A 26,381-nucleotide genomic window follows, 5' to 3' on the forward strand; every position below is an offset into this window, starting at 1 on the left:
TGCCAGAAGGCCATGAGCTCAGTCAGGCGCGCTCCCATGAGAGGTAGCTGCGTTCCATTGCATTTCTAAAGACAAAGGAATTCTCCGCTTGAAACATTATTGACGATTTATGTTAAACATCCTGAAGATTTATTTTATACATCGTTTGATATCTGTATGGCTTGTTTGGTCTCTGAGCGCTGTACTCAGATTATAGCATGATGTGCTTTTTCTGTGAAGTTTTTTTTTTAAACTGACACAGCGGTTGCATTAACGTGCAGAAAACCCAGGCTTTTACGTGAGCAGAAATCAGTTTAGGAGATATCAGAGCACAAGTCAGAATTTGGGCTAGCAATAGTAGATGGGCCAGGGTGTAGCAGTAATACAATCAAGGCACAGCAGAGGACAGGGAGAGCTCTGCACTGCTGATTTTTGACATCTGAATGTGCTCATCAGATGTCAAAAAGATCATATTGTACAGCAATTTCATCAGGTAACATGAATACAAAGCCGGCGAGAGGTGGTTGGAATAGGATGGGAAGCCAACATCTGTGTAACCAATATAGTCAGAATCCCGAGTGTGGGAACAAACCGTTTGTCCTACGGTTGGGTAAAGAATGTTTGTAGTCAACAAAGTATGCAGGAGTCATGAAGCAAAATGCACAAGAAAAAAATAATATATAACTTGTGGCTTGCCATTAAGTTTGGAGTCACTCGCCCCAACAGTGCATGTGTGCTTTTATTTCTGGAGGCAGATTTCTTGTAGAAAATGCCATTGTATTGTCTTTGAACAGCAGGAGGGGGCTTCAGAGGACGCTTCAAAGACTTCTGCCACTTGTTGGGCCCAAATGCCTCGACAGCTTTTACTTCTCACATTAGTGCTAATTGAATTTGTATCTGGTCTGTCCTTGCAAGCCTGGGAGCCTTAACTCAACATTCAGTCCCCATAAAGTAAAATATATCATTGTAATATACTCTATTTGTAACCATGCCAGCCTAGGACCTCCACATCCGGCATCTTCATTTCCGGGATTGTCTGAGACAGCACAAACTGTCATAAACCGTCCCAGGGAAGGTAATCTGCTTTCTAGTCGTCCTCACCAGGATCTTTACCTGACTGCAGTTTGGCTTCGTAACCGACTTCAGTGGGCAAATGCTCACCTTCGCTGGTCACTGGTACGCTGAAGAAGTGTGCTCTTCACAGGTGAATCCCGGTTTCAACTGTACCGGGCAGTATGGCGTTGTGTGGGCGAACGGTTTGCTGATGTCAACGTTGTGAACAGAGTGCATCATGGTGGCGGTGGGGTTATGGTATGGGCAGGCATAAGCTACGGACAACGTACACACTTGCATTTCATTGATTTGCTATCTGAATCCAGAGATACCATGATGAGATCCTGAGGCCCATTGCCCTGCCATTCCTCCACTCCATCATCTCATGTTTCAGCATGGGATGTTAAACGGTTGACCTGAAGATCTCATGGTACTCATGGTACTTTTAACCCCCATGTCCTGGCTCAATTCCCAATCTGGCTTCATACCATCATGGCCACCTAATCATCCCATTGGCTCATTCATCCCCACACCTCTCACCTATAACTATTCTCCAGGTCATTGCTGTAAATGAGAATGTGTTCTGTCAACTTACCTGGTAAAACGGTGGTTAAATCAAAAATGATAATGCACGGCCCCATGTCGCAAGGATCTGTACACAATTCCTGGAAGGTGAATATGTCCAAGTTCTTCCATGTCCTGCATACTCACCAGACATGTCACCCATTGAGCACATTTGGGATGTTCTGTGTCGACGTGTTCCAGTTTCCGCCAATATCCAGAAACTGCACAGCCATTGAAGAGGAGTGGGACAACATTCCACAAGCCACAATGAACAGCCTGATCAACTCTATGCTGGTCAACTCTATCACGATGCATGAGGCAAATGGAGCTCACACCATATACTGATCTTCTGTGGCCAACAGATGTATATCTATTTATGTTGTGTGAAATCCATAGATTAGGGCATAATGAATGCATTTCAATTGACTGATTTCCTTATGAACTGTAATTTTGTCAAATATTTTAAATTGTTGCATGTTGCGTTTATATTTGTGTTCAGTGTGTGTATATATTCATTTACAAACGTGTTCAATATTTCTAGACCCCTGTTTATGAGTCTGTCATTGAGTGATCCCAGACCCCCACTTTAATGACGACAAATAAACTATAAAGCTATCGTAACCAAATGGATTACACTTTGGTTGCATTGTTTGATTGGTTTGTATCATCACTTCGCTTACATAATTTAATGTATTAACTAGTAACGATTTTGTATAAGCTCTCCTCGTCAACACTGAACACTGATCCGAACTGTGAAACGGGCTTTGATTCTGATAGATGGATTTCATGCAGGATACCCTCTGAAATGACTGCCCATTGGGTTCTAATTATAGTCCACTTTGTCCCTGGTGTAGGAGAATCATCTGAGATATCGTTCTTAAAAGTGCTTGTTTAACAACTCCTAGGCTCCATCTGTCCTTTCTAAAGATGGATTCCACACAATGCCACCGACCGACCCCGGTACCTTTCTGATTGACTAGATGTGAGGAGGGGAGATGCATTGCTGCTATTTAACTAACAGAGACCATCCATCATTTACTCTGTAGGAAGGAGGAGTATGGTCAAAGGTGGACGAGTTTAAGATGCTATGTACCTGAAATGTGATGAATTCTTCATGGACTAAAGTTGATGTTAGTTTACAAACATGCGAGTCACCCTGACTTGAATGAGTTATTTGTTGTGTGATGCAAGATACGGTGACGCATGAATGATTGAGTGATTGGTACCTAAATGTTGAAAATCTCAACACATAAGGCTCTGTTTACTATACCTGTTAGATGTGGAGTATTCGAGGAGTAAGTTGAGATCCAACTGCACTCAATTCCCCATGGAGTTGTTTTTCTGTTGTCTCGGTTGTATTATCCTCACCTGAAATGTCTACCTTCTTCCTTGAAATCCTAAAGGTATTTCAGATTGGGCTCTTATCCAGTCTGGACATGGAAAACAATGCCTTAGCATGAAGGAGGATTACACTTGTCATGCCCCGTAATCTCAAAAGTAAATGTGACGATAACAGAAAACAAACATTATCCTCCAAGACAAAAGTCAAGTTATCCTTGTCCCCATCATAGAGAAAACAACAATGACACGATTGCTGATGGGAAAGTGGAAATAATGTCTGCAGACTGGGCAAGAGTGAAATGGAGTCCCTGACAGAATACTAATGGAACAGGGTGATCACAGAGGTGTTTTCATACTGAGATGCCTTCTTCAGAACTTCACAAAATATTGAATTGGTGAGATTTCTGACTTTTCTTAGAGGCAGGCAGTATCTGAGTTTAACTGGCTATAGTAGGCAGGTTTCCATTGACCCAGTATTATTTGACAAAGCAATGCAGAAAGAAAACAATACAACATGTGTAATGGAAATGGCAGCTTTTGGAGAAATGTTCTGAAGATGAACATTTTATCTTGTGGAACGTTATTGCAACCAAATTATGGAAAATGTGTTTTTCAAATAAATGTTAATTGCAGAATACATTTGAAGGTACTGTATACGGCATGTGATGTCATCACGTAACCATAAAGCTCGACTCCACATTTTAATTCTAAATGCCCACTTCTTGCTAAATCTATTTTTCAGCTAAATAATGTTTTCTTCTTGCTTTTCTGGTTGGCCACCTTGGCTGGATGCAAGTTTCATCATCCAATTATTTCAGATACAATTACTCTCCATCCAATTACTTTAGAAGACCCTGAAGGCCAAAATCGGCGTTTCTACGCTTTGCAATAAATAAGCATTTTTTTTGTATTTAATTCCTTTTGTCCTTCAAGTGTTGCTGAATCTGTTTCCTCCTCAATTCATGCACCTTGGTTGGAAAGTGAGGTAGCGGTAGTGATCCCTTCCCAGATCTACAGGAGTTCAGATTTCACCACAGACTGTGGCCATATGTTGGCACATGAGATTTATTAGAATATGGCAAATATTTGTCAATTCTTAAACTCTATCCATGCTGACTTTTGTGGGCTACATGAGACAGGAAATGGATAGGTGGGAGGATATAGAGGCTGTTGCCAATTAATGTGCAATTTTCCTAAATGTACACCACTCTTAAAATGTTTGGGGTCACTTTAGAAATGTCCTTGTAGGGCCTCCCAGGTGGTGCAGCTGTCTAGGGCACTGCATCGCAGTACTAGCTGTGCCACCAGAGACTCTGGGTTTGCACCCAGGCTCTGTCGCAGCCGGCCGTGACCGGGAGGTCCGTGGGGCGATGCACAATTGGCCTAGCGTCATCCGTGTTCAGGAGGGTTTGGCCAGTAGGGATATCGTTGTCTCATCGCGCACTAGCGACTCCTTTGGCAGGCCGGGTGCAGTGCATGCTAACCAGGCGAGGTGTGTCCTCCGACACATTGCGGCTGGCTTCCGGGTTGTATGCGCGCTGTGTTAAGAAGCAGTGCGGCTTGGTTGGGTTGTGTTTCGGAGGACGCGTGGCTTTAGACCTTCGTCTCTCCCGAGCCCGTACGGGAGTTGTAGCGATGAGACAAGATGGTAACTACTAATAATTGGATACCACAAAATTGGGGAGAAAAGCGGGTAAAATTTAAATAAAATACAAAATACAAAAAAAGGAAATGTCCTTGTTTTTTAAGGAAACACCTTTTTGGGCCATTTAAAATAACATTCAATTGTTCAGAAATACTGTGTAGACATTGTTAATGAATGACTTGTAGCTGGAAACGGCTGATTTTAAAAATAAATAAATGGAATATCTACATCAGTGTACAGAAGCCCATTATCAGCAACCATCACTTCTGTGTTCCAATGGCAAGTTTAGAATTTTAAAAAGGCTAAGTGATCATTAGAAAACCCTTCTGCAATTACAGTTGAAGTCAGAACTTTAATCAGTTCAAGTTTTCAGCTGTGCTAACATACAGTTGAAGTCAGAAGTTTACATACACTTAGGTTGGAGTCATTAACCTCTATTGACACCCCATCCCGTGAACGGGACCGTTGTCATCATCTGACACAAATTAGCATAACGCAACGGACATAAATCTTCCTAGAAAATCTTTCTATTCATGAAAATCACAAGTGAAATATATTGGAACACAGCTTAGCCTTTTGTTAATCACCCTGTCATCTCAGATTTTCAAAATATACTTTACAGCCAAAGCAAGACAAGCATTTGTGTAAGTTTACCGATAGCCTAGCATAGCATTATGCCTTGCTAGCAGCAGGCAACCTTGTCACGAAAATCAGAAAAGCAATCAAATTAAATTGTTTACCTTTGAACTTCGGCTGTTTTCACTTACGAGACTCCCAGGTAGATAGCCACAGTTCATTTTTCCCAAAATATTATTTTTGTAGGCGAAATGGCTCCGTTTGGCTGAGAAATCGACCGGAAATTGTGGTCACGACAACGCCGAAAAATATATCCAAATTAGCTCCATAATATCGACAGAAACATGGCAAACGTTGTTTATAATCAATCCTCAAGGTGTTTTTCAAGTATCTATTCGATAATATATCAACCGGGACAATTGATTTCTCAGTAGAAGCGATTGGAAAAATGGCTACCTCCCTCTGTATTTTACGCGAGAATTTCTCTGGGAGCATCAGGTGACCACTTGCGCAATGAAGCCAGCCATGGGTATTCTTCAAAATAAATGCGTAAAACTACGTCACAATGCTGTAGACACCTTGGGGAATACGTAGAAAGCGTAATCTGGTTGATAGGGCTCAATAGGGACACATCGGAACAGGTTATTTTTACAGTTTTTACAGTTTTGGAAACTTTAGTGTTTTCTATCCTAATCTGTCAATTATATGCATATTCTAGCATCTTGTCCTGACAAAATATCCTGTTTAATTTGGGAACGTTATTTTTCCAAAAATGAAAATACTGCCCCCTAGTACCAACAGGTTAACTCGTTTTTCAACCACTCCACAAATTTCTTGATAACAAACTATAGTTTTGGCAAGGCTGTTAGGACATCTACTTTGCATGACAAGTCATTTTCCAAGAATCATTTAGACATTATTTCACTTTTTGATTGTGATTCAGATTATTTCACTATCACATTTCCAGTGGGTCAGATGTTTACATACACTAAGTTGATTGTGCCTTTTAAACCGCTTGGAAAATTCCAGAAAATGATGTCATGGCCTTAGAAGCTTCTGATAGGCTAATTGACATCATTTGAGTCAATTGGAGGTGTACCTGTTGATGTATTTCAAGGTCTACCTTCAAAATCAGTGCCTCTTTGCTTGACATCATGGGATAATCAAAAGAAATCAACCAAGACCTCAGGAAAAAAAGTTGTAGACCTCCAAGTCTGGTTCTTCCTTGGGAGCCATTTCCAAATGCCTGAAGGTACCTTCTTCTGCACGAACAATAGTACGCAAATATAAACATCATGGGACCACGCAGCCGTCATACTGCTCAGGAAGGAGACGTGTTCTGTCTCCTAGAGATGAACGTAGTTTGGTGCGAAAAGTGCAAATCAATCCCAGAACAACAGCAAAGGACCTTGTGAAGATGCTAGAGGAAACAGGTACAGAAGTATCTTTCCACCATAAAATGAGTCCTATATCGACACAACATGAAAGGCCGCTCAGCAAGGAAGAAGCCACTGCTTCAAACCCGCCATAAAAAAGCCTTTGGAGTGGCCATCACACAGCCCTAACCTCAATCCTATAGAAAATTTGTGAGCAGAACTGAAAAAGTGTGAGTGTGAGCAAGGAGGCCTACAAATCTGACTCAGTTACACCAGCTCTGTCAGGAGGAATGGGCCACAATTCACCCAACTTATTGTGGGAAGCTTGTGGAAGGCTACCTGAAACGTTTGACCCAAGTTAAACAATTTAAAGGCAATGCTACCAAATGCTAATTGAGTGTATGTAAACTTCTGACCCACTGCAAATGTGATGAAAGAAATCACTCTACTTTCTGACATTTCACATTCTTAAATAAAGTGGTGATCTAAGACTGAATTTTTTACAGGGATTAAATGTCAGGAATTGTGAAAAACTGAGTTCAAATGTACTTGGGCTAAGGTGTATGTAAACTTCCGACTTCAACTGTAGAAAACCCCATTGAGGACATCAGATAGCAGAGCAGACCCACTCCACCACATAGTCAATAGGAGAGAAGCCCCTTGGCAGGTAACCAGGTCTCTGCCCCTGTGTAATTAAAGACTTCTCTTACTTCTCCGGCTCTTGAGGAATTCTTAGTATGTGCACAGCAGGGCCCAGGCTGAATGGGCTGGAGAATGTCCTATATTATTAACAGAGCTCAGTGTGGTAAACGAGCAGAGGGGCTCAGAGTGTGTAGTCAGGGCCTCACAGCACACCCTCTCCATTTCCCCTTGACCGGTAGGAGAAATGAGAAGGGAAGGAATGAGATGCCACTATAATGGAGGCTGGAAGTATTTTATTTCCCCTGAATGTGTTCCTGGTTTCCTCTTCCTAACATCTCCATTATTGCTGTATGTAATTCCTGTCTGACCTGTTGACTTGCCACATGTCGGTCATAAATCCTGAACTCTGTGTGTATTTGCATCTGAATTATTTTTATGGCTTGTCATTGTTTTGTCTTTATTTTTAGAAACATGACTCGCCCTCTTCCAGAGAGATTGTGACTTCGTCCCACTTCTTCTGAATGTCCCTTTCCTCTCTAACTGGCTACAACTCTGAAACCCTTCTTGTTCTCTATGCAGTTACACTATTCAGAATAGTGTTCTCAATATCTTTGACCTGATATGTCGGTCATAAGAAAGGATCTCTCGCTCTCTCTCTCTCTCTCACTCACTCACTCTCACTCACTCACTCACTCACTCACTCACTCACTCACTCACTCACTCACTCACTCACTCACTCACTCACACACACACACACACACACACACACACACACACACACACACACACACACACACACACACACACACACACACACACACACACACACACACACACACACACACACACACACACACACACACACACACACACACACACACACACTTTGCTCTTCCAAACGACCCTCATTATAGCCGTTATGTCTGTTGTCAAATCTTCTCATCACTCATGTGTCTGTGGGGAACAGCGTACCGACTCCCATCCTCTTCATCTCTCATTTAACCACTAATCTGCAACATCTCCCTGGCACTATTACAAACTGTCAGCAGAATCCAGACAAATTAACTTCCACATCTTTCAATAAATTGCTGTACTCCCAGTAATGCATGTAGGGACCTTCCTGTTTTAATAAGGCATCCTACCGCCCGATTTAGCGGTCTATTGCCGAGTGTTTTAGATGGAATGTATTATAGAAGTGACTGAATGCACTTCAGCTGAGCTTTATATTAAATAGCTCATTAGGGTGTAAAACATTCAGCATCACAAGGACAGAAGAAGAGAAGAAATTACCTTCAGAACATGGAAGAGTAATGGGCTGGCTCCCGAGTAACACAGCGGTCTAAGGCACTGCATCTCAGCGCAAGAGGCGTCACTACAGTCCCTGGTTCGAATCCAGGCAGTATCACAATTGGCCCAGCGTCGTCTGGGTTTGACCGGGGTAGGCCGTCATTGTTAATAAGAATTTGTTCTTGGCTGACTAGCCTAGTTACATAAAGGTTGAATAAAATTAAAATAAACTAAAGGCTAGCTTGAAGTTTGTGGCAATAATTTGGCTAGGAGATAGGCCTAGAACTTAGGCTTGATTATTTATTATTACTATTATTTATTTCTCTTTTTTAAAACTTTTTAATTCGGTTTCAATGTTTTTATATTTTATTAAATGCATTAAGAAATAACGATATGAAATGATTTTAGAGCTTTTTTAATGCAAATTCCAAAGCCAAAAGTAGTGAACATACAACTGCCAATATTCAGTTGTCTGTTAGGTCCACATTGGGTACACATCAATAGGAAATGACTATGACGGAATAAAATATTTCACTTGTGTATTACTACTTTTTTATTTGATGACTTTAGTCATCCTATTTAGCTAGGCTTGTCTGCTTTAGGATGTTGCAGAGCTAAAGAAATGCCTCATTGGGCTCACAAAAAAAGGAACTAAAAATAATTTAAGTAATAATAATAATAATATATGCCATTTAGCAGACGCTTTTATCCAAAGCGACTTACAGTCATGTGTGCATACATTCTACGTATGGGTGGTCCCGGGGATCGAACCCACTACCCTGGCGTTACAAGCGCCATGCTCTACCAACTGAGCTTCAGAAGGATTGAACCAATGTTGGTCAATTAGCTGTTTAATAAACAACCCCCTCCCCCCTCCCAGCACTAGATAGAACATGTTTTCATTATCCAAAAGCCTCCATTTAATGGTAATAAAAAAATGCAAGTCTCTTGTGTAGTAGTCTTTAAAATACGTTGAATTACTCCCAATGTTGGGAGTAACATCACCCTATCTAACTTCTCACACAGTTCTAGTAAACATGCATTTACATTTACATTTAAGTCATTTAGCAGACGCTCTTATCCAGAGCGACTTACAAATTGCCCTGACAATCCATCCTCATTTTGTGGTGTTGTCATAGTAATGATCATTAGGTTACCCCATGCATATGCTACACACTCAGAGCCATTTGCATCACAGCGGAATTGATGTGCTTGAAGGTAATGAGACGTTAAATTCAAAATAGATTCAAACATGGCTAAAAACACCTGGAAAAAGTGACTGGAAAGAAAATAGTATCCCTATTTCTCCATCCAACTGTCAAACTGACATGAATAACTTTTTCTCTCTCCAGTGTCCTGTTTCAAAGGGTTTTATTTCATCCTTGTCCACCCAGATAGTTGGAGCTGTTCACATATTGAAGCAGAGAATAATTGTATCTCTTTTCAGAATGCACAGATACTGTGTTCTGGGTAGTGATGTGTCCCTGATTTAAATTACAAAGGGAAGTGTTACTGTCGGCAGATGAAAAGGAATTTTTGTCTGCTTCTGTCAGTTAATCTCCATTTTTCATTGATCAGACTGTTCTTTTCCCCTCCACAGCAAAGACCCTTTCATATTATGAAAATGCTCTCTGAATATGGGATTAAAGGGAGATTAAAAATATCTACAATCCGTTAAAAAAAACTGCCTGGGATTTGTCCCTGTCATTGAGATATAAAACTGGAAGGGTGTAAACTCTCAAAGAACAGGAGTTTCATGTATTCAAACTCTGTCCATAAATTGTGTGACAGGACAACAGCCTCTCCCTCAACATCAGCAAGACAAAGAAGCTGATGGACTACAGGGAACTGAGGGGGCTGTAGTGGAGCGGGTCGTGAACAAGTTCCTCGGTGTCAACATCACTAAGGAATTATGGTCCCCACACACTAACACAGTTGGGGAGAAGGCACAACAACGATTCTTCCCCCTCGGGAGGCTGAAAAGATTTGGCCCTTGGATCCTCAAAGTTATACAGCTGGACCATTGACAACATCTTGACTGGCTGCATCACCGCGTACTATCCGACTGCAAGATGCTACAGAGGACAGTGAGTACGGCCCAGTTCATCACTGGGGCCGAGCTCCCTGCCATCCAGGACCTCTATACCAGGCGGTGTCAAGAGGAAGGCCATAAACATTTTCAAAGACTCCAGCCACCCAAGTCATAGGCGGTTCTCTCTGCTACCACACGGCAAGCGGTACCGATGCACCAACTCTGGAACTAACAGGACTTTGAACAGCTTCTATCCCCAAGCCATAAATGTGCTAAACAGTTAGTACAGGTAGCTATTTGATTTAAAGGTATAATCCACCCTCAGAAATAAAAATCATGATACTCCTGTCAATTTGGTGAAAGCCTATGTTCTATCAGTGGGTAAAATAGTCAATTGTGTAGGAATTGGTATACGATTCTTGCCACTGGAGATTAGTGTAATCCCTTATCACATTTCATAACGCTTTTAAAACAATGACCTACACTAGATCGCCAATAGATGGTATGGCCATACTTGTCTATAACACATCCATCTGTTTATATCGTCATGACAAAGTACAGATTTTGCATAGATGTGCTCAGTCTAAACAGTCTACCAAATTATTAACGACCGTTTCTCCTTTTTGTTGTAATGCACCATGTCTGTAGGAAACAGATGTATCACAGAAAGGAGATGGGAATCCCATTGGGCAATTAATGGGAAAATGCCCCACCCAACTGACTGTCGACCAATTGGATTCACGTGTCATGCTGCGTCACTCGGTTGCTAAGCTAATCGTCACACAATCCAATTCTAATGATGTTTCCCATCTCAAAATTAGCTCTGTGGGAAAGCAACATAATGCTGCTCTCGCTCTGGGCAGAGACGCCATTTATAGCTCAAGCTGCAAGTTGAACTCTGTGAGAGACTCCTAAATTGACATCGCAGTATGTTTAGGCAATTTTACAGCTAGCTAGCTTCTTCACATGTTGATATTGAGTTTGGTATGATTGTGAGTTTGGTGTGATTGTGTGTAGCTATGTTTTGTGACTAGCTACTTAGCTAACCAGCCAGCCCAGGGAAATTGAGAAAATTGCATTATGAGTTTTGTAGTAGACTTGAGATGCAATGGATTTCCTTAAATTATTTTCCCATGTTTATCTTGTTATTACAACAAAATGTTTTCACTTCATGTTATTTAACATGGTTAATAATAGGAATTAGTGGTTTGGTGTGGGGTGGATTATCCCTTTAACTATCTGCATTGACTGTTTTTGCACTAATTATTTTGAGTCATCACATATGCTGCTGCTACTGTATATTATCTATTCTGTTGCTTAGTTACTTTTATCCCTACTTATATGTACATATCTACCTCATACCCATGCACATCGACTCGGTACTGGTACCCCGTGTATATAGCCAAGTTATCATTACTGAATGTGTATTTGTTACTTGTTAATATTTTTCTATTACTTCAAATGGTTTCTCTTCATTGTTGGGAAGGGCCTTTAAGTAAGCATTTCACTGTTAGTCTACACCTGTTTACAAAGCATGTGACACATCAAACTTTATTTGATTTGAGCCGACAGAGCTTGCACAATAACCACTTCAACATTGTCTTTGGTATGATAAAGATTTCACTGTTTAAGAGAATGCACATGACAACACAGACAATCACTTCTCTACTGTTTCTCCCACGTGTAAATATATGATGTCTTCTGCATCTGCTGGGTGATTGATTAAGGGTCTCACATAGCATTGAACCAAGCAGCGCTCCATTGCTCAGTTGTTAGGTACCATGGTGTGTCCTCTCCACACTACCACAGTGTCTGGCCATGGCATGGCCTCCACTCTGCACTAACATGGGCCACACAGCAGGTCCTTGTCCCTGAGCCCATGAATTGACTGTGGACGGGATTGTTGTGGGCTGCTGTGGTCTGTCTAGCCAGTATTAGCCTAGCGCATGTCACAGTGACAGGCTCTGTTGGAGTGTAACAATGTGTTCCAGTTCAGCCTGAGCGGGGCAGGTTTAAATAGACCAGTAATGATGCAGTAGGCCCAGACAGAGAGCAGCGTTAGATGGGTCGTTCCAGCACTATAATAACAAGTTAGAGCATGGTGAAGGCATCTCCTCTTCACTGACTCAAACCAGTCAGCTCGCTTGTTTGTTTATCCCTCTGTATACATGGTTTCCAGTGAATCAAAAGAGCTGTTTGAGTCTTGAAACATTAGATTGGCCATAGAGCTTTTGGAAAATCATTTGACCACACTCACCACACTGTTTCTGAACTTTCACTTTTTCATTCTGTTTAAACATCACAGCGGACCATGTTAACTAGCGTACAAGAACGTGGGTCCGTGCCAAGTGAATGAGTCCAAACTCTCTGCAGAATTTACCTTAACATGCAATCCCTACAGGGATGGCCTTGATATCAGTGTCTATTGTCGGATGACCTTGGCTCACTCTGTAGTGACACCTTTAGCACTGTGATGCAGTGCCTTAGAACGCTGCGCCACTCAGGAGGCAATGTAACACATTTTAAGGGCGACCCTCCGGACCCAATGCGGCCCCCAGGGCCTAATGAGTGACACCGCTGCCCTAAATTAACCGGCTACAGATGGCACCCCTCCTGTGAAATCAGTTGTTGTTTTTGTACCATGCAGATTAGATTGCCATGGTAACCCTCCCTCTCTCCACGGTGCCACTCTGGCCGAACAGATCTGACTGAAGGATTTTAATTCTTAACAGGGTTTCACCCACCTGTTCTGGAGAAAGCTTTGAAATTGATCATATAGAGAAAGTGTGAGTCAAACGGTGCACGTCAAAAAGCTCTTACATCTGCCAAGCTTGATGAGTGCTTTCTTTGCCCATCCACCTTAGTGCTTTATGGGAAGAGGAGCTACAGAAGTGTCCACACCTATAAGGTGAAGTGATATTAAGTTCTGAAGGGGTCTCTGGCCCAGGCATGAGGGGTAATCATGTTTCAGAACCTCCTGGCGTGGCTGTGTGCATGCATGCGTGTGTACGTGTGCTCATTCCTTCATGGTACAGATAGGTCTTTGAGAGTCTGCCATTGACTTCAAGTAATGATTTACACGAATGTCTGAGTTGCTTCTTAATTCTACTTTGAAATGGGCATTTACTGCATATAATGTTAACCATTATCTCAAATGTTCATTATCGACTGGAACACCCTAGAGTCTCGGGTGAGTGAAAACAGAATCAGGATTACAGTGTGAACTTCCTTTGAGGGACACCTTTTTGTTTTCTCACAATCCTTTCTCTGACATTGGAGCCAAGGTCTCTGATGGAATGTAGTAATTGTCTGATAACATGGAGACAAACTCAGACAAGGTAGGAGTCAACAGCAGCATAAGAAACTGATTGGATCGGCTCAGATGTCTGCTTTTTTTAATTCAGAGTGTTGAGTACAGCCGAGTGGCCCTGAGATTTCAGCACTCATTTTACTGATGAGCCTTGTCCTCTAACAGAGAAACCCATCCTATTTCTTGAGACAATGCCAATGCCAATCATATTTCTCCAACGAAAGAGCAAAACAAACATGTCTTCCCCAAACAGTTCTAGGTGTATTTTTACTTCACTTCTGTAACGGATCATTTCAGATGCATTTCTCCCGTTGTTTCCCCAAGCTTTACATAACCATTATTCACCATCCTGGCATCAAGCAGATTGTTTTGAAAGCGAGCTCGCCACGAAGCCTGTAATTTGCTGCCTTCCCATTGAGCAGAGGAATATGCTAATGATGGATCTGTTAGTCAATTCTGTTCGGTTCCAAAGGGGCAGAATCATAACACTTATTGTTGTCAATCTCCTTGACTTTATTGATTTGCACGCACCGTTATTTTGAGCGATGACACAAGTTTGACATTTTATCTTACCGCAGCCTCTCTTCCTAAGTGATTCTTTAAAACCAGGCCTACAGTACTTCATCCTATAGAGCTCTTACTTTACTTACAGGTCCATTTATTTCTGCCTCTTAATTTCTGTATACAGTTTGGTATTGTCTTATGATCAGCAGGCAGCTCACACTTTTCATTTGGCATCGGTGCCAAAGGGGTTGGGATGATGGCAATTCAATATTATGGTCTCAGCAGAGTCGTCTACTCTCTCACTCTCTGATATTTTGTAGATGACACTCCTTCTCCACCGCCTCTCCCAACTTGCAGTAGAACCACTGTACAGTAGAACCATTTGGCTGTTTAATCCATTTTGGGAGAATTGCTTTGCGGTCGGCACTGTATGTTACAGATATATCTATTCTGCCCTGCCTTTCTAATGTCTTTGAAAGCCAATTTAACAAACAGATTACCTACCATTTAGAATCCCACCGTACCTTCTCTGCAATCTGTTTTCCGAGCTGGTCATGGCTGCACCTCAGGCCCACTCAAGGTCCTAAACGATATCATAACCGGCATTGATAAAAGACAATACTGTGCAGCCGTATTCAGCGACCTAACCAAGGCTTTCGACTCTGTCAATCACTGCATTCTTATCAGCAGTCTAAACAGCCTTGGTTTCTTAAATGACTGCCTCGCCAGGTTCACCAACTACTTCTCATCCAATTTGTAAGTCGCTCTGGATAAGAGCGTCTGCTAAATGACTTAAATGTAAATGTAATGTCATACAGAGTTCAGTGTGTCAAATCGGAGGGCCTGTTGTCCGGACCTCTGGCAGTCTCTATAGGGGTGCCACAGGGCTCAATTCTCGGACCAACTATTTTCTCTGTAAACATCAATGATGTCGCTCTTGCTGCTGGTTATTCTCTGATTCACCTCTACTCAGACGACACCATTCTGTATACTTCTGGTCCATCTTTGGACACTGTGTTAACAAACCTCCAGATGAGCTTCAATGCCATACAACACTCCTTCCGTGGCCTCCAACTGCTCTTAAATGCAATCAAAGCTAAATGCATGCTCTTCAACCGATCTCTACCCGCCCGCCCGTCTAGCATTACTACTCTAGATGGTTATGACTTAGAATATGTGGACAACTTCAAATACCTATACTCAGGAGGAAAAAAATAAACTGCCCTTTTTCAGGACCCTGTTTTTCCCTGTCTTTCAGATCATTTGTAAAAATCCAAATAATTTCAGATCTTCTTTGCAAAGGGTTTTAACATGCACCTGTGGAACAGTCATAAAGATATTAACACCTTACAGATTGTAGGCAATTAAGGTCACAGTTTTGAAAACTTACGACACTAAAGAGGCCTTTCTACTGACTCTGAAAAAATCCAGCAGAACGATGCAAGGAGGCATGAGGACTGCAGATGTGTCCAGGGCAATAAATTGCAATCTCCATACTGTGAGACGCCTAAGACAGTGCTACGGGGAGACAGAATGGACAGCTGATCGTCCTCACAGTTGCAGACCACGTGTAACAACACCTGCACAGGATCGGTACATCCGAACATCGCACCTGCGGGACGGGTACAGGATGGCAACAACTGCCCGAGTTACACCAGAAATGCACAATCCCTCAATCAGTGCTCAGACTGTCTGCAATAGGCTGAGAGAGGCTGGACTGAGGGTTTGTAGGCCTGTCATAAGGCAACAATGTCGCCTATGCGCACAAACACAGTCACTGGACCTGACAGGACTGGCAAAAAGTGATCTTCACTGACGAGTCGCGGTCATCGGATCCCTTCATGCCTCCTGTCATGGCTGACTGACTCGTTCTCGCTGTTCTCTGTAGGTGTGCTAGTCAAGAAGAACAATTATTTTAAAAAACAATTTCCACTTTGTAGATGCGTAATTTTACTGGTTAAACAGAAAGTGCTTCCAGTGCTCACTGGAAGTCTGTAATATCAAAATGAACAGAGTAGATCTTACCAGAAGCACCACGCGGCTCAGGTAGAAAACGGGACTCTTCACACCAAGCCCCTGACTGTCAAATCCGGAGATCAAAGTCAACAACTTCCGCTGTTAGAGACAGCTGTATAAATGTACAATATATCCAAACATCTCCCCTCGCCAAAGAGATACAATCACAACAAAAAACAGACAGGGATCTAGCCCTACCTATGTTATACAATGTGAAAAACAGGAGAAGGGCTTGATCGGACACTAGGCCTCAAAAACACGTCGGTAACTGATAACAACCTGCCCAGATGGGACTGTGTTTTGGAAACCAAACTCGGAACAGAATACGAGTGACCTTCACAACGGCAGAAACAGTGGCCTGGTATTTGAGCCAGCAGAAACAACACAGGAGCACGTAGGCCCTTCCAAAAGATATTGGCGTGCCTGGATCCAGCTGTGCACGCATGCAGTGGTTCTGACACATGACGGAACCCTGAACAGGATGATCTGTAAACACAGCGCTTTGATCCATGGAAAGAGTCTGGGCTACAGGGAGGTGTGGTTATATTCTGGTGATGTCACAGGGCAGGATGTGGATACTAGATACTACAGTAGGCCTCAGGCCATACTCACTAATATGAGTGCTCCTCTTTGGTTCAACCACACGTGTTGATTTATACTTTCCCTCTTCCTCCAGATACTGAGAGTAGATTATCTACCACAAGGCTTTAGCCGTTCTTGATATCCACTTAGATTTAGTCGACAGAGGACTGGATGCAATGCATCATTTTTATCAATACAAACAAACGGGTGCTTTTCTGTTGTGCGAGTTGCATCTGGTGAAGTGTAAAGGTGCCATAACCGCAGACTCTGACGAGACCAACGAAGTCAACTTTTTATTTTCTTTGTCACACTGCACCTTATCGTACTGTCAGACACTGTGTGGTTGGGTTAAAGACGATAGCTCCCTTTGGAAGTAAATTAAAGATTAGTAGGCATATTTTGACTGGATAACTATAATGTCCAAGGCCCGGCCACAGGGAGGTCTGGTCAACATTAGGCCAGGCTGTCTCTCAGGAATTTTTTTTTATTTATTTTATGTTGCTTTTGCTGATAAGCCAATGTTGTTTTTGGCACCAATGACCTCTGTATTCCTGAACACAGCTGCTATGGAGGAAGCTTGTCACTCTCATTGCTTGTGGTGACCGTAGTGTGTTCTCACATTCACTCTGTTCAAAACAAAGCACCTTCATTATATGAACATTTGGCATCTAACTTTGTTCAATTTAAGTTGAATCCCTTACTATTGTTAACACATAATTTATTTTAGTTTTGAACTAAATGTTACTTCATTTCTTCTCCCCAGTGACTAATAAGAAGCCTTCCCATGTGTCCATCACCAAGGTGAAGCAGTTCCCAGGTTCATCATCCTTCACCAAGAGGTCAATGTGGACCATCGACCAGCTGAGACAGGTCAACGGCTGTGACCCCAACAAAGTGAGTTTACAGTTCACTGAACCCCCCTGCCGAGGGCTGAGTTTTTCCTGACGACATGACCTGACCCATTTCATTAGGGCAGATCCCATATCAACACCTACTGCCTGGGTCATGCTTGTTCTCTGTCTCTCTTGCTCTGTTTCTGTATCTCTCTCTATAAGGACTGTCCAGAGTTTGACTTGGCATTTGACAATGCCTTTGACCAGTGGGTGGCTGGCTCGGCCGGCGAAAAGTGCACCTTTATCCAGATCCTCCACCACACCTGCCAGCGCTACAGCTCTCAGAGCAAGCCAGAATTTGTCAACTGTCAGTCCAAACTGCTGGGAGGTAAGAGACACAGTGACAAGACACACCATCTCTCTCTCTCTTGCTCTCACTAACTGTATGAAAGTCAGGGGTTTTTCTGCCTTTTCAGTTTTTTCATGCCGCCTATGTCCAAACAATAATTTAAACGACTAAAACCAGATATTAAGTATGTAGGAAAGACAATGTGGGGGCCTCCCGAGTGGTGCAGTGGTCTAAGACTCTGCATCACAGTGCGAGCTGTGCCACTAGAGATCTTGATTCAAGTCCAGGCTTTGTCACAGTCGGCCGCGAGACCCATGGGGCAGCGCACAATTGGCCCAGGGTCGTCCGGGTTAGGGAGGGTTTGGCCGGCAGGGATGTTATCCCATCACGCACTAGCGACTCCTGTGGCGGGCCAGGCACAATGCATGCTGACACTGTTGCCAGGTGTACGGTGTTTCCTCCGATGCGTTGGTTGGTGCATTTGGGTTAAGCGGGCATCGTGTCAAGAAGCAGTGTGGCTTGGTTGGGTTGTGTTTCAGAGGACGTATGGCTCTCGACCTTCGCCTGTCCTGAGTCCGTACGGGACAGGCAGCGATGAGACAAGACTCTAATTACCAATTGAATACCACGAAAAAGGGGTGAAAATAGTAAAGATAATGTGTAGAATTTCAGTATATTTGCATTAAAACTGCAAAATTGCATCTCCGCCACATGGCAAAATTAATATAATTGCAGGAAATTAGCCAGTGACGTTCTGTCACTGCGACTGCACCGTTGGCCACGCCCACCACCTAAGCCCCATTTTGATCCAGAAAAAGCTCTTAGTCAGATCTAGTGTTCTCACTCCAAAGTCTGTTTTGTCTTTCAACTGAAAAGTCCTTCATTCTGTATGTCGAGAATGCTACTTACATGTTCAGATCTGATTGGTTGTATAACGAGACCGAGTTATTATTCCCATTTACTTTGAGGACTTTTCATTTTAAGGATTGCCCTCTCTAAAGGCATCTTTAAATCTACCTAATGATATTTAAATGATATTTAACTGTACTATGATACATCATCATTAAATCTACCTAATGATGTTTAACTGTACTAATATACATCATTAAATCTACCTATGATATTTAACTACTATTATACATCATCATTAAATCCAGTTACTCCTGAGATGTTGGAAGAACCAGTCCACTGAGAACTAACCTTTAGTCACAAGGAATATTAACTCACTCCCACACTCTTAACTAAACAATATACTCAAGCTTATATTCAAAATAACATACGTTCACAACACAACCAATTCCTATATGAATTGGCCACCTAGGTAGGCAATATGAAGTCATTTCCATGTTGTAGCATGTTATCCTTACATGGGAGGTAGATGGTAGCCTACTGGTAGGGAGGGAAGGCTTCCTCTGTGTTCCTGAGCCAGAGAGGGGGTTGTGGAAGACCCTGTTCTTAATCAGCTGTAAACCTGTTCTAGAGACCTGAGAGGGGAGCTGTCGTGGAGAGAGATGTGTTTGATCAAATGTGATTCAAAGGGCGTACTCCAGAAAAGCTTTTTGTATTAACATTCATAAACAGTTACTTTGAGGGGAATATTGCAATACTGATCATTTATTCTTTATAGACGTAGTACTGCTTGATCATTATTGTAACAAAGCATTTAAAAATAGATCATTCCCTCTATAGAAAAAAACTGTATTAGCCAATTACTATTGAGTGGAGGACAGTTCCTTTCCTTTCCCAGCTACTCCTGCTGTTAAAGTTCCCTCTCCTCCTCATTGCTATATCCCTCTACCCTCATCTTCTCCCTCCTACATCATAAACCACAGCTTGTATGTTTTTCTTCCTTATTTAACTTGTACTGTGTAACCCCTGACAAATACAGTAGTGTATTGCTGGCTGGGCTGTAGTTATAGTGTGGGTAGAGGTTATTGTATTGTCCTCCGGGGGGCTGAAGAATATGACAAAACAGAGAACATCTGTGGCCTAACTCTCATTCACTCTGTCAGACAACTCCAGTTAAATGGTCATCTGCATACTGGGTGTAATGGGATGTTGTGTAGTGTCTCACTTATGCAACAACACGCATACATACTTAAACACCAACACAAAGCACGCTTTATTCCAGTTTTTAGTTTATTTATTTTCCGGTTTTTAGTTTATTTATGTAACCACCAGCTCAACCAGTAATTGACTCAAAATATTAGTTTTACTATCAATATCCAATCCCCAAATCTGCTAATGCTTTCAATCTAATAGACTTAGATTGGATATAGACCATAGAAAGACAATGACCTGGCAATGCCATGCCTGTTCAATCACATCAAAGCCAACTCTCAGCTCCCAGGAAGCACAGTGAGTAGCGTGACTGCCAACGGAGGTGACCGCACAGCCAGAGACCTAGTGACAGTAGAAAGAAGAGAATGTCAGAGTGCTGCCACCACTGTCCCCTCCAGTTTAAGTCTCACACCAGTGCAAAACAAATTTCATGACGCTGCTCCGGTGTGGGACAATAACTGTGTGGGACGCCCCTCTTCTGACTGACCAGCATGGGGAATAGGGATGACGAAGCAACTACCTCTGGAGTATAGGACCCTAATCAAAAGTCACATTAGATAGTTTGTTATAGATATAGCTTGAACGTATTTAGTGTAACCACAATGTACAGTATTGTATTACTTTACTGGATTCGTTATCTTCCTGGATAAAAATAACATCCTGCTGTCAATGTAACAATAAACATGGTTTGTCCCGTTGAACTGTCACCAAGAACAGAGTTACAGGGTCAGAAACCATGTTGTTTACACACTACCTTGTTGGGGTTGACACGATCACTATTATGGCCTAATGACCCACGAGGATTCTGGGATATTGCCCTTTGCTGGTTAGATTTGCCTTTAACACAGAACAGAGGCTCTTAGTCTACACTGGGTCACCCTGACAGGCAATTATCTATTCTACACAAGAGCTCGTCTTTGTTAGCTGGGCAAACACAAAGAAATGGCTTGTCACGTTGCCACCGTTTTAGTGAGGCAGAGGTCTATGTGTTAGTGAACATGATATTAATTGGCAGGCCGGACTCCGGGACGGTTGTTCTTATGCGTTGAGAGATTGTAAAGGTTTGACAGGACAAGGTCGTCAGGCTTACTGTGGATTCTGTTAGCTTATGCAAACTTGATTCATCCTTTATTGAAGAGGCCTGCTGGTTCACTCTGGTAGATCTACTTCATCTGAAGAAAGGTCTGGAATTATAATACAGAGGTGGGCTTTAAGGTGAGGGTGAAGGCACTCTCCATTGCTGTACTTCCCCTTGTGGTAACGGTATGAATTCCACATAATGGAGGTTTAGACCAAAATACACATAAATAGGACACCTGGTCCTATTCTTTATTGACTGCAATGTTAAACTACGGAGTGCACCTTTTTTAATGCATGTGGTTAAATAATGACAAGCATTATTTTCTCATCAAAGACTTCCATCTTGGTCACGTCTTTTGGTTGTCGCCTCACTAGTTATGTGTAGGTGATACACGAAAAGCCTCCCTCCTCCAGAGACTGTAAACTCCCTTTAGAGACCGCTGTGGAGGAGATGTGCAGCCAGGAACCTGTGTAGTGATACCTGATGGGCCGTGTAATAGGGCCTGATTAAAGCAGCGTTGCTGGACTCATTGTGTTAATGCCATGTTATCAGGATCGACTGAGGCTGCAGCACGCACTCTTCCCCACAGACTCTCACGGACCACTGCTTAAGTGGCAGAGCGTGTCTTAGAATAGTGAGAGGGCGTTTAAAATATTGGCTGCTTGCTTCCATCCGTTTTTGAATTCTAGGATGCTAAATGCTCTTATATACACCGTTTTATTAGCTATTGAATCATTTTGGAAAGTATCATGCAAATGCTTACTGTCAGGAGGGCACTTCAAGAAGACTTTACACCATTTTAAACTGTTGTGAGATTTCTTATGGGAAACCGTGCTGATGGATTATGCAGTCAAATACAACTCAAGTGAAAACGTGTTAGAAATATAGGCTACCTTTCATCAAGTTGATAACAAACAATGCTTCAGTTCTACTTAAACGGTCCCCTAACTTCCCTAATCTATTCCAGTTACCCCAAATGAAAATATTTGATTTCTTTCTTACTTCACTGTTCGAACAAAACCCTTTTAATAACCCTTTTAATAACGTGAAACAGTAAGTCTATTACATTATTTAACCAAAGATAACCAAAATGACCATATTAGAACAAACTGTAGTGTGTTGTAATAAGTATTATCCAACATACAGTAATTTCCTCTGTCTAACAAATAAAATAACAAAAACAAACCCAAATGAAGACATTCCTTTTCCATTTTCTTGTCACAGACGATGAAACTGTAGATTCAGTCGTTTTCCGTTGCAAGGTCTTTTTGAGCAGAATGAGGAAAGAAGTTGTTTTAAACAGTCGACGCCAAGGTCGCCGGCTACTCTTAGAAGGTAAGCAGGAAACAAATGTTACATTCAACTAAAATAATTCAGCATTTTACTAACAAGGCAGTTAAGCTCCTAAATCTTCCATCTTCAATGAATTATATAACATTTGATGGCTTACAGAATGTACAGCGTGTGTTCTAGAATATCTGTATGCACACAGAGTATCCGACTGCCAAGTGTGATCCTGTCATTTTGAGGGCCCGGTGTACAGAAAGGACTCCCCTTTAAGATGCACAGCTTTATGTGAGTTGTGTTGATGGACGATCACCTCACTGACAGCCTTTCAGATTAAACCAGCTCATTGACTCCGAGGAACCATGTCATCAACTTCAGTCTTACCTTCTCTCCACCTCAAGCACAAGGACAGTAAATGACAAAATGAGCATTACCTACTATAGTCACCTCAATACCGATTTCATCCTCAAACTCTCCTTGAACTAATATAAACAAGGCCATTATGAACGGGGTTATGGTTTTTCAGTATAATATGCAACCCTGACGTTTATCTCTTTAAACTTTCATGAGGGTTACGGTACTTGAATACCTAGTAGCAATTTGCTCCATTAGACCTACAGTGTCTCTTGAGTTCAGGGACAGAATGTTCCATGTTTGTTTACATTAGCATCCCCACTCCCTGACTGCTGCAACCCTGTTAGCAGAGCAGTGCCAGAATGAATGCACAACTCTACTGTAACCATGCTGAGAATGTCAGAAGAATCTTACCCTTTCTCCTAATGACTTTGAAAAAGTGTATTAACACTGTATTAAGAAGAAAACGGGGGGCTTAGGTTAGAAGTTAATGTCAAGATTTGCATGAATTAGGCAGAATTAGGCAGAAAAGTGGAGGGGGGGGGTTAAGGAACATTCAATGGATTTGTCTCCTTGGTTTCTCCGCTGCCAGCGGGGGAGGAGGGGGGGTTTGGGTGGGTATAGCAGTATGCCCAGTGTGATGCCATCCTTTTGTTGAGCTCTGGGTGGGTGACATATTAAATTCATCCTGTGTTGCCTACGTCAGTCTCTATTGACTGCTGTGTATCCTTTTCACTCTCCCTTTCTCACTATCTGTTTTGCCTTCTCTTGAGCACTACAGCTCTCTCAACTCGTCTCTCCTCCTCTCCCCGTCGCTGTGCACTGCATGTGCAGCACCATGTTGAGCTGCAGGGTGTGAAATTCTTACTGACAAACTAAGGATGACAGGGGAGTGAGTTACTTTAGCTACACAATGATACAGCTGTTCCATTTTCCAGTAACTATGCTTTAAGGGGAACAACGACAAAGGCCCTTTGGTCATAACTAATATGGAAAGCTTTTGATGAAATGTGTAATGTACAGATGAGTAGGTGGGGCTGTACTTTACAGGAGAGTCTCTCTACCATAGATCTAGAACCCATCTCTGGTCTCTACCCTCTGTCCTACCACACCTACACAGAGACTGCCTCGGGGCAACATACTGGTACACTTCATGCTGGATGGTAATTGACTCTGCTTGAGCTTACCTCTTTAAGATAGTTGGCCTATGCAAGGGTGTGTTTGTGCTAGCAAGCATGCATGTGCTTCTAAGAATGTATGCCTGAGTGTATGCTTGCATTGGTCTGAGTGTAGATGTATTAATTGGGTGATTTCCAGTCCGGTTTTCCCAAACTCTGTCCTGGCACCTCCCCTGGGTGCACCTTCTGTTTTTTTGCCCTAGCACTATACAGCTGATTCAAATAGCTACCTCCTCAAGCTTTGATTATTTGAATCAGCTGTGTAGTGTTAGAGCAAAAACCAAAACGTGCACCTGAGGTGAGATGGTGGGGGCTAGGACCGAGTTTGGGAAACTCTGAGTGGCATAACCAATCAAGCAGGCTTTGAGAGAAAGTGGCGATTGACAGGCATCGTCATGTTCCTGCACATTCAAAATGTTCACAACCACAACATTACATTGTGTCGGCCTGACTTGTGGTCACTTCATTATTGAGGTCAAAGGCTCAAGGAATAGAATCACCCTGGAATCGTGTTTTTGGATAATCTTTCTCTCTACTGGGTTCATTGTGGGGCATTTCACTTTTCTTTAACTTTTGTTGCAGAAACAAGGTTTTGCCTTTTGTTTTACAGGCGCGCCCTGATTATATTGATATCATGGGGATGTAGAAACGCATTCTCCCTCCATTGTTGAAGTAGGAGTTCCCTGGTCATAGGACACAGCTTCAGGAAGGTTAGATTCCTTTACAGGGATAGTCTGCGTACCATTTCAGGAAAAACTCACCAGCCGAACACATACGCGATCGTAACAAATTTCTCCCCCCAAAAATGTACCCGCTCTCAACCCTTTTTGTAACATTGAAGTTACATTTTTTTCTGAGCAGAGATTACTTTGGTTTCCTGAAAAACCAACCCAGAGGTGCTTGTTAAAAGCAAGACATCACTCCCCCATGTTCTTGTAAAGAGAAACCTCAATAGAACCACCAGAGGACAGAGAGTTGAATCACCATGCGCTCCGTCACTCCTTCCAAATCTCCGTTACAGAATGACTGCACCTTCATCAACTCTACAGAGTAAAGACCCAGGGCCTTAGTCACCACACAACCTGCCTCCCTGCTACTCTTTTAAATTACATTCACCATAGGAGGGGACTCAACCAGCAGCTGGCTGAAATTGCCCAGCCCAGGGAATGGAGTGAGAGTCGGGAAAGAGGGAAGAGTGTGTGGGATGAGGGGAGTGTTAATCTCTGGGCCCTCTCTTAGCAGAGAGAGGGGATTAAAGGGATGTGGACGGAGGTGAAGAGGTCTCATCCCATCTCTGCTCTCAGGGGAAGAAGCGGGTTTTATTTATTAAAGGATGGGAAGGGTGACGTAGAGGGAGACATGTCACTTGTGTCCCAATACAAGTCTTTATTTAAATACTGTGAAGAAGATGGAGGCCACAGCAAAGCTAGGTAAACACACTTCTCCTTCCCTACACTGTAATTAAACCCAGAGCCTAGCCAAAACCTTACGACTTGGATATCTTCTGTAAGTCGAAACGCTGGAAAAATGTTGGAACTGCGGTGATGGTGCTGGGTTTGGCTCGAAAATGTGTAGTGTCTCTGTACTCCTAATTTATTCCATTATCCATGAAAATGTGGCATCTAGCTTTGGGGTGAGTATCTATTGGAAGTGTTGTGTAATCCAATGGGTTGCTTTACCACTAGCTAGCTTTGCATGAAATGGATTTTACTTGATCAAGTGAACTTCCTTTGAAGGAAAGCAGAGGAGAGAAGAGGAACACCAGCTGGCATCCCGTCTGCTTTGGGCTGTCATCTAACCCGCTGCGCCACAACTCCAATTATTTATCAGTCAGCGTACCTGCCTGGGCGCCACAGGACAGCACTGCATAGCCTACACTCTACAGTATGGGTTCCCTTTGGGACGACATGTTAAAATGACTGGCTGTGTTCAATATCTTTAGTGGCTTCTCACACCTGCAGCAGAACCTGGATGTCCTCGGTCTTCCTATTCAATTATCTCAAAGAATAAATGGAAGCAATATTGTCTTCTAACTAGAGACCTTTCGAAGAAGTGGGGAGAGGGGACATATCGGATGATTTGTTATATTGTCAAAACCCCTTTGTAGAATTGGCTCTGTGATTTGTTTATGATTGGCTTTGATCTCATGGGCTGTTTGGAACTGAACTTTAACCCCATATTTCTTATCTAACACTGAAGGCCTCATTTACATTGAGTTCCGCTCTGTCTTATTCCTTCCACAACTAGCCAGTTGAGAGGAGCACATTATCAACTCTGGACTCTTTGTTTTGTTTTTTTTGTGCCTTTTTTTTTGTCCATTGTTCATACAGA

At 42.5% G+C, this 26,381-nt stretch overlaps 1 protein-coding gene across 2 annotated transcripts in view; it reads left to right on the forward strand.

The window, feature by feature from the left end:
• Positions 1-26,381, forward strand: part of LOC124001301 (syntaxin-binding protein 6-like) — a 108,052-nt gene that overhangs the window by 75,630 nt on the left and 6,041 nt on the right. The window contains exons 3-5 of one of the 2 annotated variants that reach the window (XM_046307975.1): positions 17,671-17,801; positions 17,963-18,128; positions 22,456-22,566. In XM_046307975.1, the coding sequence (XP_046163931.1) occupies positions 17,671-17,801; positions 17,963-18,128; positions 22,456-22,566 (408 nt within the window). The remainder of the gene's footprint in view (positions 1-17,670; positions 17,802-17,962; positions 18,129-22,455; positions 22,567-26,381) is intronic. The other variant, XM_046307976.1, reaches the window with a different exon arrangement.

Source organism: Oncorhynchus gorbuscha, linkage group LG17 (genome assembly GCF_021184085.1).
Source record: "Oncorhynchus gorbuscha isolate QuinsamMale2020 ecotype Even-year linkage group LG17, OgorEven_v1.0, whole genome shotgun sequence".
NCBI lineage: Eukaryota > Metazoa > Chordata > Actinopteri > Salmoniformes > Salmonidae > Oncorhynchus > Oncorhynchus gorbuscha.